The 17,189-nt window shown below is 57.3% G+C and overlaps 1 protein-coding gene across 13 annotated transcripts in view; it reads right to left on the bottom strand.

The window, feature by feature from the left end:
* The window catches only part of DGKZ (diacylglycerol kinase zeta), a 40,789-nt gene that overhangs the window by 12,363 nt on the left and 11,237 nt on the right, over nucleotides 1-17,189 (bottom strand). For 2 of the 13 annotated variants that reach the window (XM_045557927.1, XM_045557928.1), the window contains exon 1: nucleotides 16,579-16,936. The exons of 4 other annotated variants lie outside the window; for them this stretch is intronic. In XM_045557927.1, coding sequence (XP_045413883.1) covers nucleotides 16,579-16,739 — 161 coding nt within the window. In that variant the 5' untranslated portion in view covers nucleotides 16,740-16,936. Of the gene's footprint in view, nucleotides 1-330; nucleotides 4,244-16,578; nucleotides 16,937-17,189 lie in introns of those variants that run through there. 7 more of the 13 variants (XM_045557924.1, XM_045557925.1, XM_045557920.1 and 4 more) reach the window with 7 other exon arrangements.

The raw sequence follows: 17,189 nt of genomic DNA, 5'->3' as shown, positions 1-17,189 counted from the left end.
CAGAAGAGGAGACAGGTGAGGCTCGGAGGCTGAGCACTTCCCGACTCAACATCCTCCCCCACCACCTGGGACCTCTGTCCTCCCCATGACCTCGACCCAAGGCCAATGCAGGGACAGCAACAGGGAGGGTCCAGGAGCCTCAGAGCAGCTCCAGAGGCTGAGAGGACCCTGCAAGAGCCTCTGCCCTTCAGGGCGTGCTGACTTCAGGGCACTGCCCAGAGCTGTTCCTAAGTGGGGTACCCTTGGGCCACACAGAGCTTCAGGGCCCCTGCCCGTGCCAGACCCCTCGGGGGCCACACCACTCGCCCTGCTGGTCGCCGCTATACCTACGCGAGGAGGGCGCTCCAGGTCTGGGGGCCGGCTGACTTGCGCCGCAGGGCTACCTGGCGCCTGCGGGACAGCGGACGCACACGGGCAGGCATCACGGGCCCAGCCGGGGTGCCTGAGGCTCTTCGGCCCCCGGGGACAGGTTGCTGGCCTGAGGGTCGACGCTGGCTGAGGCGCCGATAGTAGCCATGTAGGCCCCAGATAGCGTGGTCATATACCGCGTCCGCGGGGAGCAGGTGGGAGGAGCCTCGGCGCAGGCAACGGGGCATGGGCAGCAGTGGCCAGGCACCCCGGTGTAGGGGTGGCCCTGGTGTCGTGGTGCCTGGCTGGGTGGCACTTGATGTGCCAACTGCCACATCCTCCTCCTGGACGCCCTCCTCTTCCTCCATGCCTGCCAGCCTGGCCAACAGCAGGGGCGCACCCGGAAGCTGGGCCTCCACAGTGGCCAGTTGTGAGGTGGGCACCTCCTTTACAATGAAGTGGGGGTTGCAGGCAGGCGGCACGGTGCTGGAGCGCCGGCGGCGAGAACCCCGGGCCGCCACCCCGCAGCTCAGGAGGCAGCCCTGCAGCTGCGCACTGGAGCGGCGCCGCTGCGCCAGCGAGGCGGAGGCCAGCCCGGCCGGGGAGCGGCGCCGGGCCTTGCCTGTGGGCAGCCCCACGCCACTGGGCCGCCGCTTCCCCTCTCCGGGGCCTGGTGCCTTCCGCTGGAAGTGTCTCCTAAAGAAGGTCTCCATGGCAGGGGCAGGCACGCGGCTGTTGGGCAGAGACCTGGAGCATCAGCAGCTGGCCCATGCTGCACCCACACCCACGAGCAGAGAAGCGACACTTGTGAAGTAGGGAGGGGGCAGCTGTGGCCTCTGACCTCCGCGAACGGGGTGCTTTCGGGTGCCAGCTGTTGGAACACTGACGTTCTCCCCAGTCGCACCCCAGGCTGTCCCAGGAGTCCTAGGGAGGAGGGTGCTTCAGGCTGCCCACCCCACCTTCCCCTGCCCAGGCACCATAATCCACAAAGCCCTGGGCCTGAAGGACTTCGCCTCCCTTGCCAGAAGCTGATGGAAAAGAAAGAAAAGGGAAACTGGGAGGCAAAGTCTGCCTAGATGGACTGTGGGGCCTGGGGCAAGGTTTTCCCTCTCATTGGGCCTTTGTTTTGCCACCCACATCGGGCAGGTCAGGTTTCCCCTCCTGGGACACGGCACAAACCAAGCTATGTTGACAAAACGAGGTTCTCTGCAAAGGAACTCGGTCCTGACAAGACCCTCATACTCTCTCAGCCCCCAGCCTTGCTCAGGCCGAGGGTGGCGCCCAGAAACGCAGAGGGTCTGACGTCTGGTTCAAAGGTCGAAGGCCCTGGGGAAACCAGGCCTCAAAGAACCGGAGAGCCGCTGGCTCGGCAGGGAGGGGGCAGTGCCAGTCTTGGTTTACTCAGGCGGATGCGACGAGAGCTTAAGCCACAAGAAAAGCCTCTGGATTCTGGGTGTGTGAGCATCTGTACGTGTGAAGGGCTGATGGCAGGAACTTTCTGGTACTCGACCACTCTGTCTCACCTTTCTGAAGGGGCAGAGTATGGACACCCTACGTGTGAAGTGCTGGGTGATGCCTGGAAACCCCTCCCGCTCTGCCGTCGGGGGAGCCTATGACCTGCACACCATCCTGGTTCCTGATGCTACGGGCCCCAACGCTCACAATTCCAAACACTGAGCTACCCAGAGCTCCCTCCTGCAGAAGGCAGGAGCCGTGGGCACTGTCCTTGCTGCAAGGGACATCTTGGACCTGCTCCCTTCATCAGCTTATCTCCTCCCTGCCCCTCCCTTCTTCACAGGCCGCCGGCATCGGGCTCCTGTGCCCTCACCTCTCCTAACGGTGGGGGAAGGGCAGGAGGCCAGGTATGGTTCGGGGTGGCAACACCCCAGGTGCTGAGAGCCGCCTGTGTCCCACATCAGGGGCTCTCCTGGGCCCTGGCCCCTGAGCCTGGGGAGAGGCTGATAGAGGGATGCATCCTAGCCCCTGGCAGCTACCAAGGTTCGAGCCACAGCCATGGGACAGTGCTGCCTGGGGCTGGCAGGAGAATTACTTTGGCCTGCTGAAGGCATGGCAGAAGTTAGGCATGATGAGTGGTGCCCTGGGAAACTGTGGGTGTGAGGGAGGATTAAGGCCGAAATGGTAGCTCTAGGAGTCAGGTCAGGGCCGCATGTCCAGCACCTTCTCCTTCCTCCCACCCTGCTCTTTGATTTGCTCCTGCCCTGCGGGCCTGGAGCAGGCAACTTCAGGCCGGGTGCAGGGGTGCTGAGAGTGAGGTGGACGGCCTGCAGCCTCTGTGTGTCGGTGACCAGTGCTTAGGGCAGGCAGCCATGCCTGGGGAAGCAGAGTTTGAGGCGGCCCCATTATGGGTCTCTGCCTGTTAAGAGTCTCCAGCTGCTGCAGATGACAGGAAGGTTGGGGCAGTGGTCTCATGACTCCAAAAGGCGCCCCACTCAAACCAGACCAACTGGGGAGGAGGGGAGCTCCAGGGTAGGAGAGCAGGCACGTAGAGAGCACTTGGCTTCCTCCTAGGATCAGTGTCATCACGGCTTTTACTGAGCCTACCACATGTCAGGCACATTTTATAAACCCCAGCAACCCCAAGGAGTAGGTACTGGCTTACCCTACATTCCTGACGAGGAAACAGGGATGCAGAGAGGTGACACAAATAAAGTCCAAGCAAGTCCATACAGGGCCAATGTTGGAACCCAAGTCCACCTGATGGCAAAGCCTGCACCTCAGAGGCAGGGTAGGGCATGTGGTATTTCCTCTTGGGCCTCAAGGCCGGGACAGGGTGGGAAGGGAACCATAGTACAACAATCCCGTGTACTGAAGCCCTGCTATGTGACCGGCGCTGGGCTAAGCGCGTTGATCCCTATCACAACCCGAGCAGGCAGGACCAGCCGCTCCATTACAGAGGAGGAAACGGAGGCTCCAAGAGGCGCAGTAACATGCCCACAGCCACATGGCCAGTCGCTGGCAGCGCTGGGACCTCAACCCGGGTCTGCCTGACTAGAGGTCTGCTCTGTACCTGGGAGAGAGGAGCTGGAAGGCCTGGCTGCCCGCTGCCACCACGGTGTCCGCTTTCCCCGCCTGTCTGGTCAGGCCGCCCTGTGACAGCTGCCTGGCCTGGAGGAGATTAGTCACCCGGACACACCGCCTGATGCTAGTGTCACCCAGAAAACAAAAGGCCACAGTGAGCGTGGGGGAGGTGCTGCTGCACTCTGTGGGTGGTGGTAAGGGCTGGGCCCTGCCTGCTGCCCCAGACACACACTGACAACAGGGCGAGGGCACCCCGGCAACATGGGGGCCACTCACAGGTGCTCCCGCAGCACCAGCCCCATGTCCACATCTGTCCAGGAGTCTCCTCAGCTGCCTGACGTGCATGCAGTCCCTGCCAGCACAGAGGAAGGCAGGCCAGGCCAGGCCAGTGCCGCATGACCACATGCAAAGCCCTCTCCTCACGGGCCTCAGTTTCCTTATGTGTGCAAGGAGGCTGTCAGACTGGGTAATTTGACATTTTATGATTTTATGACATTTATGTCAGGCACTCAGGCCTCTGTGCTCCCAGTGTCCCTCCCCCTTGGCCCCATGTTTCCTGTTCCTCTGGTCTCCATAGAAACCTCTGTCCTCTGGTCAGCAAGTGCCTGACTCCTGACTTCCTGTTGCTGCCGGGGCTGCTCCTGGGCCTTGTAGAAGCCAAGCCTGGGCCTGAGGCCTCGCCCATAGCGCAGCTCTGCACAGCGGCGTCTTCTCACCGCACGCTGTCACCTCCAACTCGCCACACAGTACATGTAAAGGTCACTGGAGGAGGCCCCACAGGGCTCTGACACCAAGAGCACAGCAAAACAGCTGCCCCTTGGCCTCCTGGTGGGGAGCCTGTCACACCCCAGGAGGACGGGATGGGAAAGGACTCATGGGCCCCCATCAACCTCCAGGTGGCTACCGGGGCCTGGCAAGGGCTGGGCCTGTGGGAGGCCAAAGGATGCTAGGAGACAGGCACGCTGGTGTCTGGCCACACACCCCTGAGGGACAGTGACTATGGCTGGGGAGGGGGGGGGGGGCTGCTGCTTCATCAGCTACTGGCAAGAGCAGACAGGCCTCCTAGCGTCCCAGCCCAGGCCAGCTCACACCCTGTGCTAGTTCAAGGGCTTTGGAATCCCGCATCTGCCATGGCTACCCTGGGCTCCTCCACTAACCTGTGAGACTCGACTGTCTCATCTGCAAAGTGGGAATCATAACACCTAGCTCAAAAGAATATGTAAGGGAGCTTCTGATGCGATGATGAAGGTGGGGTACCTGACAATACCTGGCAGAGAGCAGGGGCACAACAGTGCCCACATCCATAAGGCATGTGATAGTGCCACCTCTTTGGCTTTGTCTGTCCACAGCAGGGGTGGGAACCCAGAAAGGGAAGCAGGAGTGCCCAATGTGGCCACCACATGAGGAACAGAGCCAGCTGCTGGTGCCACCTGGGTGTCTGCTCGTGCTCTATGGAATGCCCTCTGCTGCTGGTACCAGGCTTGGCCCCCAGGGACTCTCTGCCCTCAGAGGTGCTCTCACGGGCCACCCATGGGGTTCAGCCAGAGTGCTTATTCCATGCTGTGGGCAGGCCCCTGCACACACCCCGCTCACTGAAGGCTGGGCAGGGTGCATGGTGACCCCACCTGCAGCAGCACACAGCAAGGGCCTGGAGCTGCCTCCCCATGGGCTGCCGGCCAGAAGCCACCTCTGCTCCCACAGTCCCCTTGGGAGGGAGGAGGTCGGGAATCGGGAAGAAGGCTGGCACATGCCAGACCAGCCTGGGGCTGGGGAGGCAGGTGCTGATCTCCCTGGCCTCGACTCACTCTGGGGAGCCGGTCAAAATCAAAACAAGCGAACAAAAATGTACATGGGAACAGGTGGGCCAGGCTGGTCGACAAAGAAGGTGGCCTGCCCAATTAACACCGACCTTAACAGGGTCCGCCCTGGCGCGAGCAGGAGCTCAACCCCTACCTTTCCCTTTTCCGTCAGCTTCTGGGGCCTGGCAGAGCGAGAGACCCTCACTGAGGGATGGCAGTGCCTGGGCCCACCCTGGCCCACCCCTCCCCAGACCCACCCACAAAGACATGGGAGGGGAAGCAAAGGGCAAGGAGGGGCTGGGGGAACCCCATTTTGACCTGATCTGGAAGGCAGGGCGCAGGTGGGAGCTGGGGTCCCCGTGGGCCAGGCTACGGCTCCAGCTCCAGGCTGCCGGCCTCTGCTGAGCAAGTCCTAGTTTGGAGCGTGAGCTGCAGTGGCTGCTGCTCTGCCCCCTCCCCCTCGCCACCCTCCTCCCCCATCCTGAGACAGCCGTTATGAAAATAACCCGATTGGTAACCGGCTGCACTTCCTCTCCCAGAGGCGGCTCCTGCCCCACGGCAGGCAGGCAGGCAGGCAGGCAGCTGGTGGGCGGGCAAGCATAGGGCGTGAGCGGTGTCTCCTGGCTCCTCTTCCCAAAGGCCCCAGAGCCAGGCTAAGCGACAGCCCAATAGCCTCCCCTCCACCTGGCCCGGTACAGCCCAGCCCATGCCTCGGCTTGGGGGCAAGGTCTAAGGAGGGAGAAGTCGGGGCTGGCCACCAAATGCCGTCTCACACCCATGGGACAGGTTTTCTGGGGTCGGAGGCAGCTAAGCACACCAGCTCCAGACAAAACCACAAAAATAAATATCTGTGGAGTGTTTAACAACTTAGAAAGCACTTTCCACCAGTATTATAGACAGGAGGCTGGTAGTTCCCCTCTGCGGCAGGCATTACCATCCCCACTGAACGGACAGGGCACCTGAGGCTTGCGGAAGCTTGTGACTGTCCACGACCCAGAATTGGCTGAGCTGGGACTCCAGACACTGGGTCTTCTAGCCCTGCCAAGGGGGCCTTTCAGAGCTGCCATGGCCCTGCCAAGCTCAAGAAAGCCCAGGAGAGGCCACCCCGTGGTACAGACACCCTGCCTGGAATGCCACCCCCAGCTCACAGTCCTGCCATGGCTCCCTGGGGTCTAGAGTGGCAGCTGTCAAACTTCCTGATGACCAGACCTCATTATACTTTAAACCTATCACATGTTAACATAAATCACATACTTTTATAAAAAAATAAACCATATTTTCTAAAACAAAAGAAATTAACAAAAAGAGTAGCATCGTTTTTACATTTTTGCAAATCTCTTTAATGTCTGGCTTAATAGAAGAAGGCTGGATTCTCGCATCTACCCCTGTATTCAGTCTGTGCCCACAGGCCGTTGTGGTTGAAGTATATGAGGAAAATTCTGTCTCACACTGACATGTAGTTATAAAAGTAAGAACTATCTTAACAGCCTTTTCAGGTAATTATAGATATTCTTCTATGCTACTACACCAGGACAGGACAAGTGGTAGTTTCTTAACAGTTAGTTGCAATGTGGCAACTGAAACATCAATGAACCTTTCACTGGTCTGTCTTGCACTTTGAATTTTGTAACATCAAGTATCGGACACTGGAAAATATTGGTTTACTAAATTACGCAGATCTGCCAAATGTTGATACATTTCATTATACAATATCAAAAATCACACTTGCTAACATCATTACTGATTTCATAAGAAAAGTTTTTAAGTCCAGGGAAGCTGTCAGGCTCTAAAAGGTGGATAAAAGGTTTTAAAAATTCTCATTTTCGTTCAAAAGCTCAAATTTTATCATTGGCAACGGATATTGATACTGTTTTTGAAGTCACAGGCTCACTTCATTCATTTTTGACAAAATGCCCAATACCCAAGTCTGACTAGTTTGTCAGGTGTTCAGGTAAAAATGGTGTTTTTAAAAAAAGCAACTGGTACAGCCTGCAACTCCATCACAAGAGCTTCCCTCATCACAATTCAGTTTGCAGCAAAAGTGCCTTCGGTATGTTTCACATTTCTTCACACAAAATATTAAAGAAGACATATATTCAAGGGTCTAGACTTTATAAAATTAATAATTTTTGCTACTTTAAAAGAAAACGTAAGTAGGGGGAAGGAACACAATGCTAGGGCTGCCACCTTGATTCATGTTGAGGTTCCAGCAGTTCCACCCACCAGGGCTTTTGCACCATCCACACATGAACTAGGGCAGCTCTGAAAATATAAGGATGAAAATAGTTTTGACCTCACCAACTCCCTGAAATGGGCTAGGGCATCCCTAGGACCATACTTGGAGACCCACGGATTCAGAGTGTATTCTAAATCCTCCAGCCTGGCAGAAGTGGCTCCTGCAGCGTGGTGCTAACTCAGCTTCCCATGCTGTGACACAAACCCTTGGTTCTAACCAAGCCAACCTATTCTCTGTCCCCCATTCTGGCTGTGCCCAGCTCACTGCTGTGCCCCTGCACCTGGCATGCCTTCTGCCCATGATACTGGCCTCCCTCTCCACCTGGCAACAAAATCCCACCTGCCCGCAGCTGCACCAGCCAACAGCACATCACTCCCACTGAGAGCTCCACCCTGCCCATCTGACCCCTCTGGCACTGGACCCCTGGGACTGCTTCTTCCGAGTCCATGTGTCTTGTTCCTCCACGAGAACATAAGCTCCAGGGGGACTGAGGGCCAGGTCAAGTGCAGCTGGGCACGCCCAGCATAGTACCTGGCAGTGAGTCCAGTGTTTACCACTGATCAGCTCAGGAGGAAGGAACAGGGAATTCCGTGGGGCAGGGGCCAGAGCCTCAAGAGAAGGGCTTCTTCCACCTTCAATACTGCACCCAAAGGCTGACTACAAGGTCCCAGCTGGCCTAGGCCACTTCTCTTTTTGGGTACAGGGGATGGCAACAGCCTTGGTTTTGATGGCTACTTTCCTCTTCTCTCCAGAGGATCCCAAGAGTGACAGTTGGAGGCCCCTTTCTGGGCTGGGTGCCACCACCCACTCCACATTCTCCAGGGCTTTCCTTATGAAACCTGGACAGCAGGATTTGGTAATATCAAGTCACAAGGTGAGGGTAGGGGACAAGGAGGGGGAAGGAGGGGCTGTCTCAGATGCTTGGGACAGGGCTAGGACCCCAACTCAGAGCTCCTTGCTGAGACATGCTGAGTCCCTTCCTTTGTGTCTCAGGGCCTGGCCCCAGCTAGGCCTTGGAGAGCTGCTGTGGGGATGAACGACCATTCCTTTGGCGCCTCCCTGCCAAACCATCCTCCTGCTGCCACCAGAATTCATCCTCCGGCACCCACTCACCCTTTACTGACCTTCCACTGCCAGCTGAGCAAATGCAAAGACAGGGGTCTAGAAGCCGACAGGCTTCCTGGTCCCCTTCCTGTCTTTCATATTTTTTCCATTTTATTTGACGAATACTTAACTCACTCCACCAGACACGGTTCTAGTTGTTTTACAAATATTAAGCTATTAGTCCTCATGAGAATAGTTGGTATTATTGTCCCCCCATTCCCTGTATCCTCATATTACAGATGAGGAAACTGAGGCATGCCAAGGTTAAGTAACTTGCCTGAGCTCATCAGCTAATCTGTGGCAGAGCTGGGGTGCAAACCCCGCAGTGCACGCTACAGTCCATGCTCTCACCCTCTCACCCTACCTTTAGATGCTTCTGTCAAACAAAACACCGAGGGTCCCTTTTCATGCCTCTGCACTTGGCACCTGTTAGTCTCTCTCTACCTGGAACACCATCCCCTCTTCTGCGGAATGAATTCTCCCTCATCATTCTCCTCTCATCTTTTAAGAGTTGGCTCAGACGCTGGCTCTCCCAGGAGGGTTAGCTGCTGCCACGCTCAGGCCCCTCCTGGTTACTCTGGGCCACCAGCACTGGTTTACAAGTCAATATTCCCCACCATACTGTGAGCCCTGGGACCTCACTGGCTCCTAATTGCATCCCCAGGGGCTGGAAGTGCCGGGCGTGGTTTGAAGAGTGAATGGAGGGAAAAGCCAAAGGCCCAAGCTTAGCCGGAGGGATCAAGCCAACAGCAGGGGCTCCAGGCAGGCGCAGCCCTTGAGGCCTTCCTGCTAGCACTGGGTGGACAAGCTGCGGCCAGGGCTGAGCTCTTGTGTGTCAGAGGCAACAATGAAACCCATCCCTGATGGGAATGCTGATGTCTCCCTCTGAGTCTCCGCAGGGGCCCTTTTGTTACATGCCCCCCCCAGCCCCCACTCTTCTCTGGTGACTGTCCTCTCTCCTTGACTTCTCCTGTGTCTGCAGCGACTCCCATTCCCCATCTGCCAGGAGAAGCATTTCTCCCTTATGCTCTCATTTAAAATTTAACTCCCCGCCCCAATCCCCTAAGAGACCTTCTAGGAATCAGCTATCAGATCCCAGCGCCCCACCCAGCCCCCCAAGCATCCTACATAGGGACAAACGTCTTTACTGTGGATTTGGACTCAAAGGTCCAGAGGGGGTCTGTGTCTCACCAGCTACATGACCTCAAGCTAAGCCATTTAACCTATTTGAACCTCAATTTCTTCATCTGATAAATGGGGCTAACACCCACCAACAATCTCATGGGATTGTCCCAGGCTTGAAGGACAAAGTATTTTTTCACGGTAACCAATTCTTCAGTTTACCAAAAGTTTAAAGAAAGAAAAAAAAAAAACTCCAGAGGCCTAAAAATTAGGACAACCACTTTGGAGCACAATTTGGCAACATCTAACTAGCTAAAGATATACACACCCTGTGACCAAGTGCTGGCGGACAGAACACACAGCATTGCTTGAAATGGTGAAAAACTGCAAACCACCTAAATGTCCACCAACGGGGACACGGGGCAAATAAGCTGCTGTTACAAAAAAAAAGAATGGTTAAAATGGATTCACTAGAGTTCATGGTTAAGATGGTTAAATCTCTAAAACAATGTTGAAGGAGAAACCTAAATTCAGAATGATATGTCCGCTATGTCATTTAAACCAAGGTAAAATCATACAAGACTGCCCTGTACGTCTCTAGGGATGCATACCTACAGAGGAACATTTTAAAAACAGGCACAAGAACAAACGCCAAAATCAGGATTGTGGTTTCCTCTGGGGAAAATGACATGGGGGCCTCCACCTCCATCTAAAGCAAACGTGGGGTAATGATAAGATGTGACCAAGCTCCGTGGTGGGTATTCTGTATGCTTTTTAAATTGCAAAATATTTAATGCTTTTAAAAAGATCTCAAAATAATTTAAAAAATACTCCTAGAGGGAGACCAGCTCCCTCGGGTTGCCCTGGGTCTTCCATGGATAGTTTCAGCGTCGATTCCCTATGCCGCCCCCATAACAGGCAGGCTACCCCTTCGGGGCCAGAAGGAAGGTCTCCCCACAAGGGACGCCTTCCAGAGGTGGGCGGGTGGCGGCAGGTTGTGTCAATGGGGTGTCCGTGTGGGCTGGGGAGCAAGAACCAGCTTGCCCCCTTTCATAACCGCCCCCGCCTCTCTCTGCAAAATGTCAGCAAGCTGGGGAAGGGGGGGTGGAGAGACAGGCAAGCTGTTAACCCGCGAGATGCTGAGGGGCGTGGGTGGTGCAGGCCCCGGCTCCCAGACAGCTATTTTGGTGTGTGCTGTGATGGGCCTCAGCCCTGGCAGGGGGAGGCCTCCACGTGGGAGCTCTGGGCTGGCGCTCTGCCAGGAAGGGGGAGGGCATGAGAGCAGAGGGGGCCAGTGCCAAGCACAAACGAGGCTCTCCCTCTGCCCTCAGGCCACCCACGGACCCCTGGGTGACATTAGGGGCTCCTTTGAACATTTCCCTTGGGCTTTCTGCACCTTTGAAGCAAGACAGAAGGTCACAGACCTGCCCCTCCACTCTGGACCCAGCCCCGGGAGCCGCAGGACAACCTGCTCCCTGCTATGGATCCTGGTGGCCATTCTCCCTTGGAGTCCAGGAGCAGAACACCTCATGGGTCTCACGGCACTCACACAGGAGGCAAGAAGCTTTCACTAAACCCCATGGAGAACCCCACGGAGAACTCGATGCCCTTCTTAGGCCCTGCCAGTTTAGGGACGGAAAATAAAAGAATAGAAGAAAAGAGTGCTAATAAGTAGGGCAGCCTGGTGTCAGGAAAAACCCTTGGGTTGGGCTCCAGGGTGAGCTGGATGATCCAGGGACAGGCCCCTGACTTTTCTGAGCCTTGGTTTCCACATCTGTAAAATGGGAATAAAACTAACTACAAAGTTGTTGTCAAGATTACATGAAATTGATGGATTTACAAGCTTCTGGCAACTGTTTATCACGAGAGAAAGATGAGCTGGAACATCGCTCACCTGGATGCAGGTGAGGGCAGGCTCATTTCCTAGTCCTCTCCCTCCTGGGCCACAGAGTCCTTGGTCTCATTCAAAGCTGCTCTCACAACCTAACCATGTCTCTGGTGTCTCAGCTGAGGAAGGGGGCAAAGAGGAAAGATGGCAGAATGACAGCTCTTCAAGAGCATTTGGCCACTGCTCTGGCCTACTCTTTCCCACCTGTGACCTGAGTGCCAGGTAGGCCCTGTGCTGAGAACCACAGGGGTGCGAGCCCCCACATGGCACACAGAGAAGGTGGCCAAGAGCAAGGAATGAGTGCTTGGCACCATCCAGAGGTGCTCCAGGAACAAGGGGAGCCAGGATGCAGGTGTAGCAGCTGGGAGGAGGTGAGGTGGGGGCAGACTGGAAGGTGCCAGATGAGGATTTCTCAGGAAAGCAGGGGAGGCTTGGGGTCCCGTGATGTGGCCCAAATGAGCATGGCCTGGGAGGGAGAACACCGGCGCTGCAGTCCCAGACAATCCCTAGCTAGCTGTGAGACCTCGGCTGAGGCAAGGCAACCTGGCTGCCTGCACCTTCATCTTCAGGGACCATGGGGAGGGGTGGGGCCAGGTGACAAGGAGGCACACACCCAGCCTGCCTTCTGCCGCATTCTGATTGGCTCCACTCTGGCAGCCAGAGTATCAGGTAGCTCACCAGAGGGAGGTGTCTTTGGTCCACCCATACGGGTCTCTGGTGTAAGTGGACTGGCCGGAAGGAGAATCTTCTCCTCCCACAACGGCAGCTGTCGCCCCCTTGTGTCGCTCCTGCGACACTGCGGGGCAGGCTCCAGGGTCAGCGCCTGGACCTCCCAACTCTCTCTTGCCTTCGTGTGGGTGGAAGGGACCCAGACCATTGCTTCTCCGAGGGACCAGTACAGGCTAAGCCTCAGGGCCAACCTGCCCACCCCCTCCTCCTCTGCGTGGTGAGGTCACTGTGAGTTCTGGGGAGACTTCCAGGAAGCCCAGGACAGTAGGCTGTTTCTGTCACTCTCCCCAGCGGCCCAGGGTCAAGGCTTCCTCTGACTGGGGGTCACTTGGTCCATCCTTGTCCTTGCCTGAGAGGACACCAACTCTTATGCTCTCTTGTGCCAACTGAGAATCCTGGGCTGTTCCACATCCTGGATTTGACCTTTTTGGAGTATGGCATGGAGACAAAATGGCAAGAATTGCCCATGCCCTCCCCTGATGGTGTGTGGCAGTGGAGGGAGAATCCCAGCCTTGGTCCACAGCTCTGACACCTGACCTTGTGTGGTGCACAAACAGGGCAAGATGAACACAGCTCAGCCACTAAGGCCCATTTTTCTTTCCCAAACTGGCTGGAATCCAAGGACTCTGGCTTGTACCTGCCTCCCACCGCCACCTGGGCAGCTCCCAGCATTAGCCTGGGCGAGACCAAACACTCAAAGAAGCTTCCTCTTGCTCCCAGACATCCCGGCGCCACAGACAGGGGTTCTCACCCCTGAGTGAGAGGCGTCCCTCAACCCGTCCCTCCCCACTCATTGCAAAACCAACCCAAACAGGGGCTGCTTCTGCCGGGCACCCTTTGCAGCCTTGACTTCAAGGCCTCGTTCACTGGGGCCATTCGGCATCGCCTCTAAATGGGACCTATTGTCTCACTCCTGTTCCACAGGTGCGTCCCTGCCCTCTGGGAGCTTGTGACTTTGAGCTCAACGAAGGGCAGGGGATGACAGCCCAGACGTGCAGGTTCCCAGGGGCTCTGAAGGCCAAGGCTCCGTATGTCTACATGTGCAAGCTGCCAGGTAATTTCTGATGCCCCTGGGGTGCAAAACCAGCTAATCCGCAAGCTGTGTGACCTGCCAGGATCAGGCTGCTGGGACCAGGCCAGAGAAGTGAGTCCTCCCTCCATGTGGGTCCTGGAGGAGGAGACAGAGTCAACTTCCCTCCCACTTCTGCTGGCCCAACCCTTAGGTCAACAGAATCTGAATGCGAAGGTCCCACCCACCCTCCTGGCTCAGAACCGGATACCCTGGGATTGGAGCAGGGCCTATACCTCCTCTTCCTTCTCCTCCTCAGGGAGGGGACTGGCTGCTCCCAGCAAGAAGTGAGGTGGGACGGAGTTGGGGGTGGGAGGAATTCACATGCTGGGGAGGATCGTGGCTCAGATTTATGTCTCACTAAGCTAAAAAAAAAAAAAAAAAGAAAAGAAAAGGGAGATGGCAGACTGCTCCCCAGATTCCAAGAGCATGACGCCAGTTGTTGGGGGCAGAGATGAGCTTTAAGGAAGATGCCACAGAGACTGCTATTCAGAGACTGCTCTACCCAACTGGCCCAGGGATGGCAAACATGTGGCCCATATGCCATCCCAACGCCCTGCCAAGCCCACAGCAGACACTGCTAATTGTCCATGCAACTCTCTCAGTGAGCCAGGATCTGAATGCAGAATTCTCGACACAGCTTCAGCAGCCTTGATCCCCCCTTCTAGGCACTGGCTATTCACCTGTCAGGCCCTGACTCAGCCCCAATGCTTGAGGTGTGTTTGTGGGTGGGGGCAGCAGGACGGGGAAATGCAGAGGGTGGACGTCCCAGGAGAAGCAGGAGCTGGCTTAAGAACAGGCGTGGAGCCTGGGAAAAGATGGAGGGTTGATTTCAGCTGGGGCATTGAGGACTTTTACCTGAGGCTGACAACCAGCAAACAAAGGTAGCAGGACCAGCCAAGCAGCACTGAAGGGGTCAGAGCTCTAAGCAGGTGCACTGTTCCAAACTTCTGCCTCCCCCATCCCCAATCAAGTCAAGGGGAGGGAGGCCAGCCCCAACTGGCACCGGTTCTCTGGGCTCCCAGGCCTGTCAGGGGAAAGCCTTCCTACCCCCCCACCCCCGTCCTCTCCTCCACTCTACTGGGTTCCCTGAGTGTATTCATTTCTGAAGGCCCCACTGCCCCCAGCACAATGCTCCAGAACAGGAGATACTCCTTACGTGCTTCCAGAGGAGCACTTTGATTTTCTTCTCACTGGGCATCCCATCAGAGCATTTACACTCTCCAGGGTGATGACATACCGTGCTGCTCAAACTTGGTAGCACATCAGAATCACCTGGGAAGCCCTAAACAATGCCCAGGCCCCACCTCCAGACCTGATGAGTCAGACATGCCCAAGGTAAGATCTAGGAATCTGTATTTCTCAAAGCTCTCTAGGCCACTGTGATGTTGTTTGGGACCCTGGCACAGAGAAAGGGATGTGGATTTTGGCATCAGACCAACTTGAATTTGGACCCTATCTCTGCCTCTAACTTGTTAGGTGACTCTGGGCAAATCACTCCTTTCTCTGACCATGTGCTTCTCTCATCTATAAAAATAGAGAAATTACACCTGTCCTGCTTATTTTAGAGAATTACACAAAGGTACCTGTTGGTTCTCTTGTTTCTTGTTCATCCTCCTGAAGGTGCCTAAGGCTCATCCCTATATGCACAAACCTGTGCCCTTCAGAGGGGCAGAGCCACAGGTCAGAAGCGCCTGACACTTTGGTGCCCTGTGGGCAGCAACAGGAAGCCTCTGGCGGAGCCCCTCCCTCCCCCTGCAGAGCCTGTGAACACTGGAGGCTACATCCTGCAGAGCTGGGTGTAAACTGCTCCATCTTGCAGGGCTGTGGGTGACAAAACAGAGGTACTGGAAGCTTCGTTCCCTGCCCAGTTTTATATGACATTGAAGCCTGCGTGGCTTCACAAGAGCCCACGGAGCTCCATCTGCCAGTGTAAGGATCCACATCGCAGTGTGGGCTCAGCGACAGTACAGGTGCAAAGAGCAGGGCCCTGGCGAGGGTAAGGCAGGCAGAGGGCATAGGTCAGCAACAAAGGTATGCCAACCCGCACAACAGGAGAAGACCGCTCATGTTATCGGTGGGTAAAGTCTGCCCCGGGAAGGGGCAGGGCAAAGCTCAGGGGAGGCCGAATGCCATGAAGCCCGGGCAGCTGCAGAAAAGTGAGGAGGCCTTGGGCAGACTCCAAGTGGTCAGAGTCCAGTCTGAGGTGGCTCTGGGTCCTTGGCTGATTGGCTGCAAACTCCTCGGCCATCAGAGAGGGGAAGGGGTCAGTCAGCAAAAAGCTCAAGGAGCCAAGTGGGTACTCCTGGGGCCACACCGTCCCTTACCTTACACCAAGGCTGCAAGGACAGGCAGCGGCTCACAGCCAAGACCAGAACACATGCCATGAACCGCCAGCACTCAATCTTTCCACACCCTCCCCCCAGTTCCTCACTAGAGTCCTGGTCAAAGCTCTGTCACAGGCACAAGATGGTGACATTTGAAGTTCTGGGGGAGGGGGCGAGATGGAGCTTGAACAGACAGCACAGATTCCAGACTACAGCCCACCCCATCCCTTTCCCAGCAAGGACCAGAAGTGGGTAGGGGGAGAGATGCTGACTGCCTAGCAGAGGTAGAGGCTGGGGTCTCCCTGCTAATTAAGAACAAGGTAGAGCAGATGGTCAGGCACTCCCAAGCCCAAGGAGGGGCTTAAAATGCTGAGCAATTAAATCAGTGGCCAGTGCTTGTTGACAAGCCATGTGTCGTGACAGTACCAGCGGGGCCCCGTTCCGCAGATGCCATGCAGTGGCAGTAGGCAACCGGGTCCCACGGAAGCCCAAAGGGCAGCATGACCCCCACCTCACAGGTCCCAGGAGGCTCATAGTGACCCTGTCCTATCAATGCCAAGAGGTGGGTGACCAATAATGTGGACCCTACCTGCTGGTGCCAGGTGGTTGGGGTAATTCTGTCTCCTTGCTGGAGGGTTGGGAGCTGACCCTGTCACCGTACTACAGGGGAGGTTCGCTAAACTGCTGGTGCCAGGGAATGACCCCCACTGGGTGCCAGTGCCCAGGTGACCGGCACCGCCAGTACCCAGGTGGAGGGGAATGACCCTCAAGCGGTGCCACCGCCAAGACAGCCCGTATCGCCAGTGCCAGGAGTAGACTTCCACTCGATGTCAGTACCGAGGTGGCCCGAACCGCCCGTTACGAGGCATGTCCCCCAGAGCCAGGCGCGGTGCCCGTCCCGCCGCCGCCCCGCTCACCTGTGCCCGAAGAGCCGCAGCCCTGGGAAGCGCCGCTTGCTGAGGCGCCGCGGAGCCTTGTCCGGCTCGGGACCGGCGTCGCGCTCGGAGCCGCTGGACGAGGCGGAGGCCGACTCGGAGTCGCTGCTCCGGGCCTCGGGGCTGCCGTCCCGCGGCTCCATCCGGCCCTAGCCCCGGCCGGCGGCGGGCCCGCGGGAGACGCCCATGCCGGGCAGGCGGCCGGGGCTCAGCACGCCCGCTCCGCGCCGCCCGCCGCGGCCATGGCGCGCGCTCGCTCCGCCCGCCCCGCGCCGCGCGCCCCCGCGCCCCACGCCCAGGTGCCGGGGAAGCGGCTGTCGCCGCCGCTCCAGGAAGTGCCGCCAGCCGCGGCCGCAGGACCCCGCATAGCTGGCCGGGCCGCTGCCTGCCCGCCGCCGAGCACGCCCCCTCGGCCGCGCGGCGGCACCGGGCCCGGGGCGCCCTCTGCCGGTCGTTGGCTGCGCCGCAGCCCGCCGAGGGGGCCCGCGGGCGGAGCCTAGAGGGGCGGGGCAAATGAGGCCCCGCCTCCCAGCCCAGCGGCCGGTCTGCCTGGATCCGACTGAAGCTCCCAGTCTGACACGCTTGCACTGCGC

Source organism: Lemur catta, chromosome 7 (assembly GCF_020740605.2).
Source record: "Lemur catta isolate mLemCat1 chromosome 7, mLemCat1.pri, whole genome shotgun sequence".
Taxonomy (NCBI): Eukaryota; Metazoa; Chordata; class Mammalia; order Primates; family Lemuridae; genus Lemur; species Lemur catta.
This window is presented reverse-complemented; position numbering and strand designations above follow the sequence as displayed.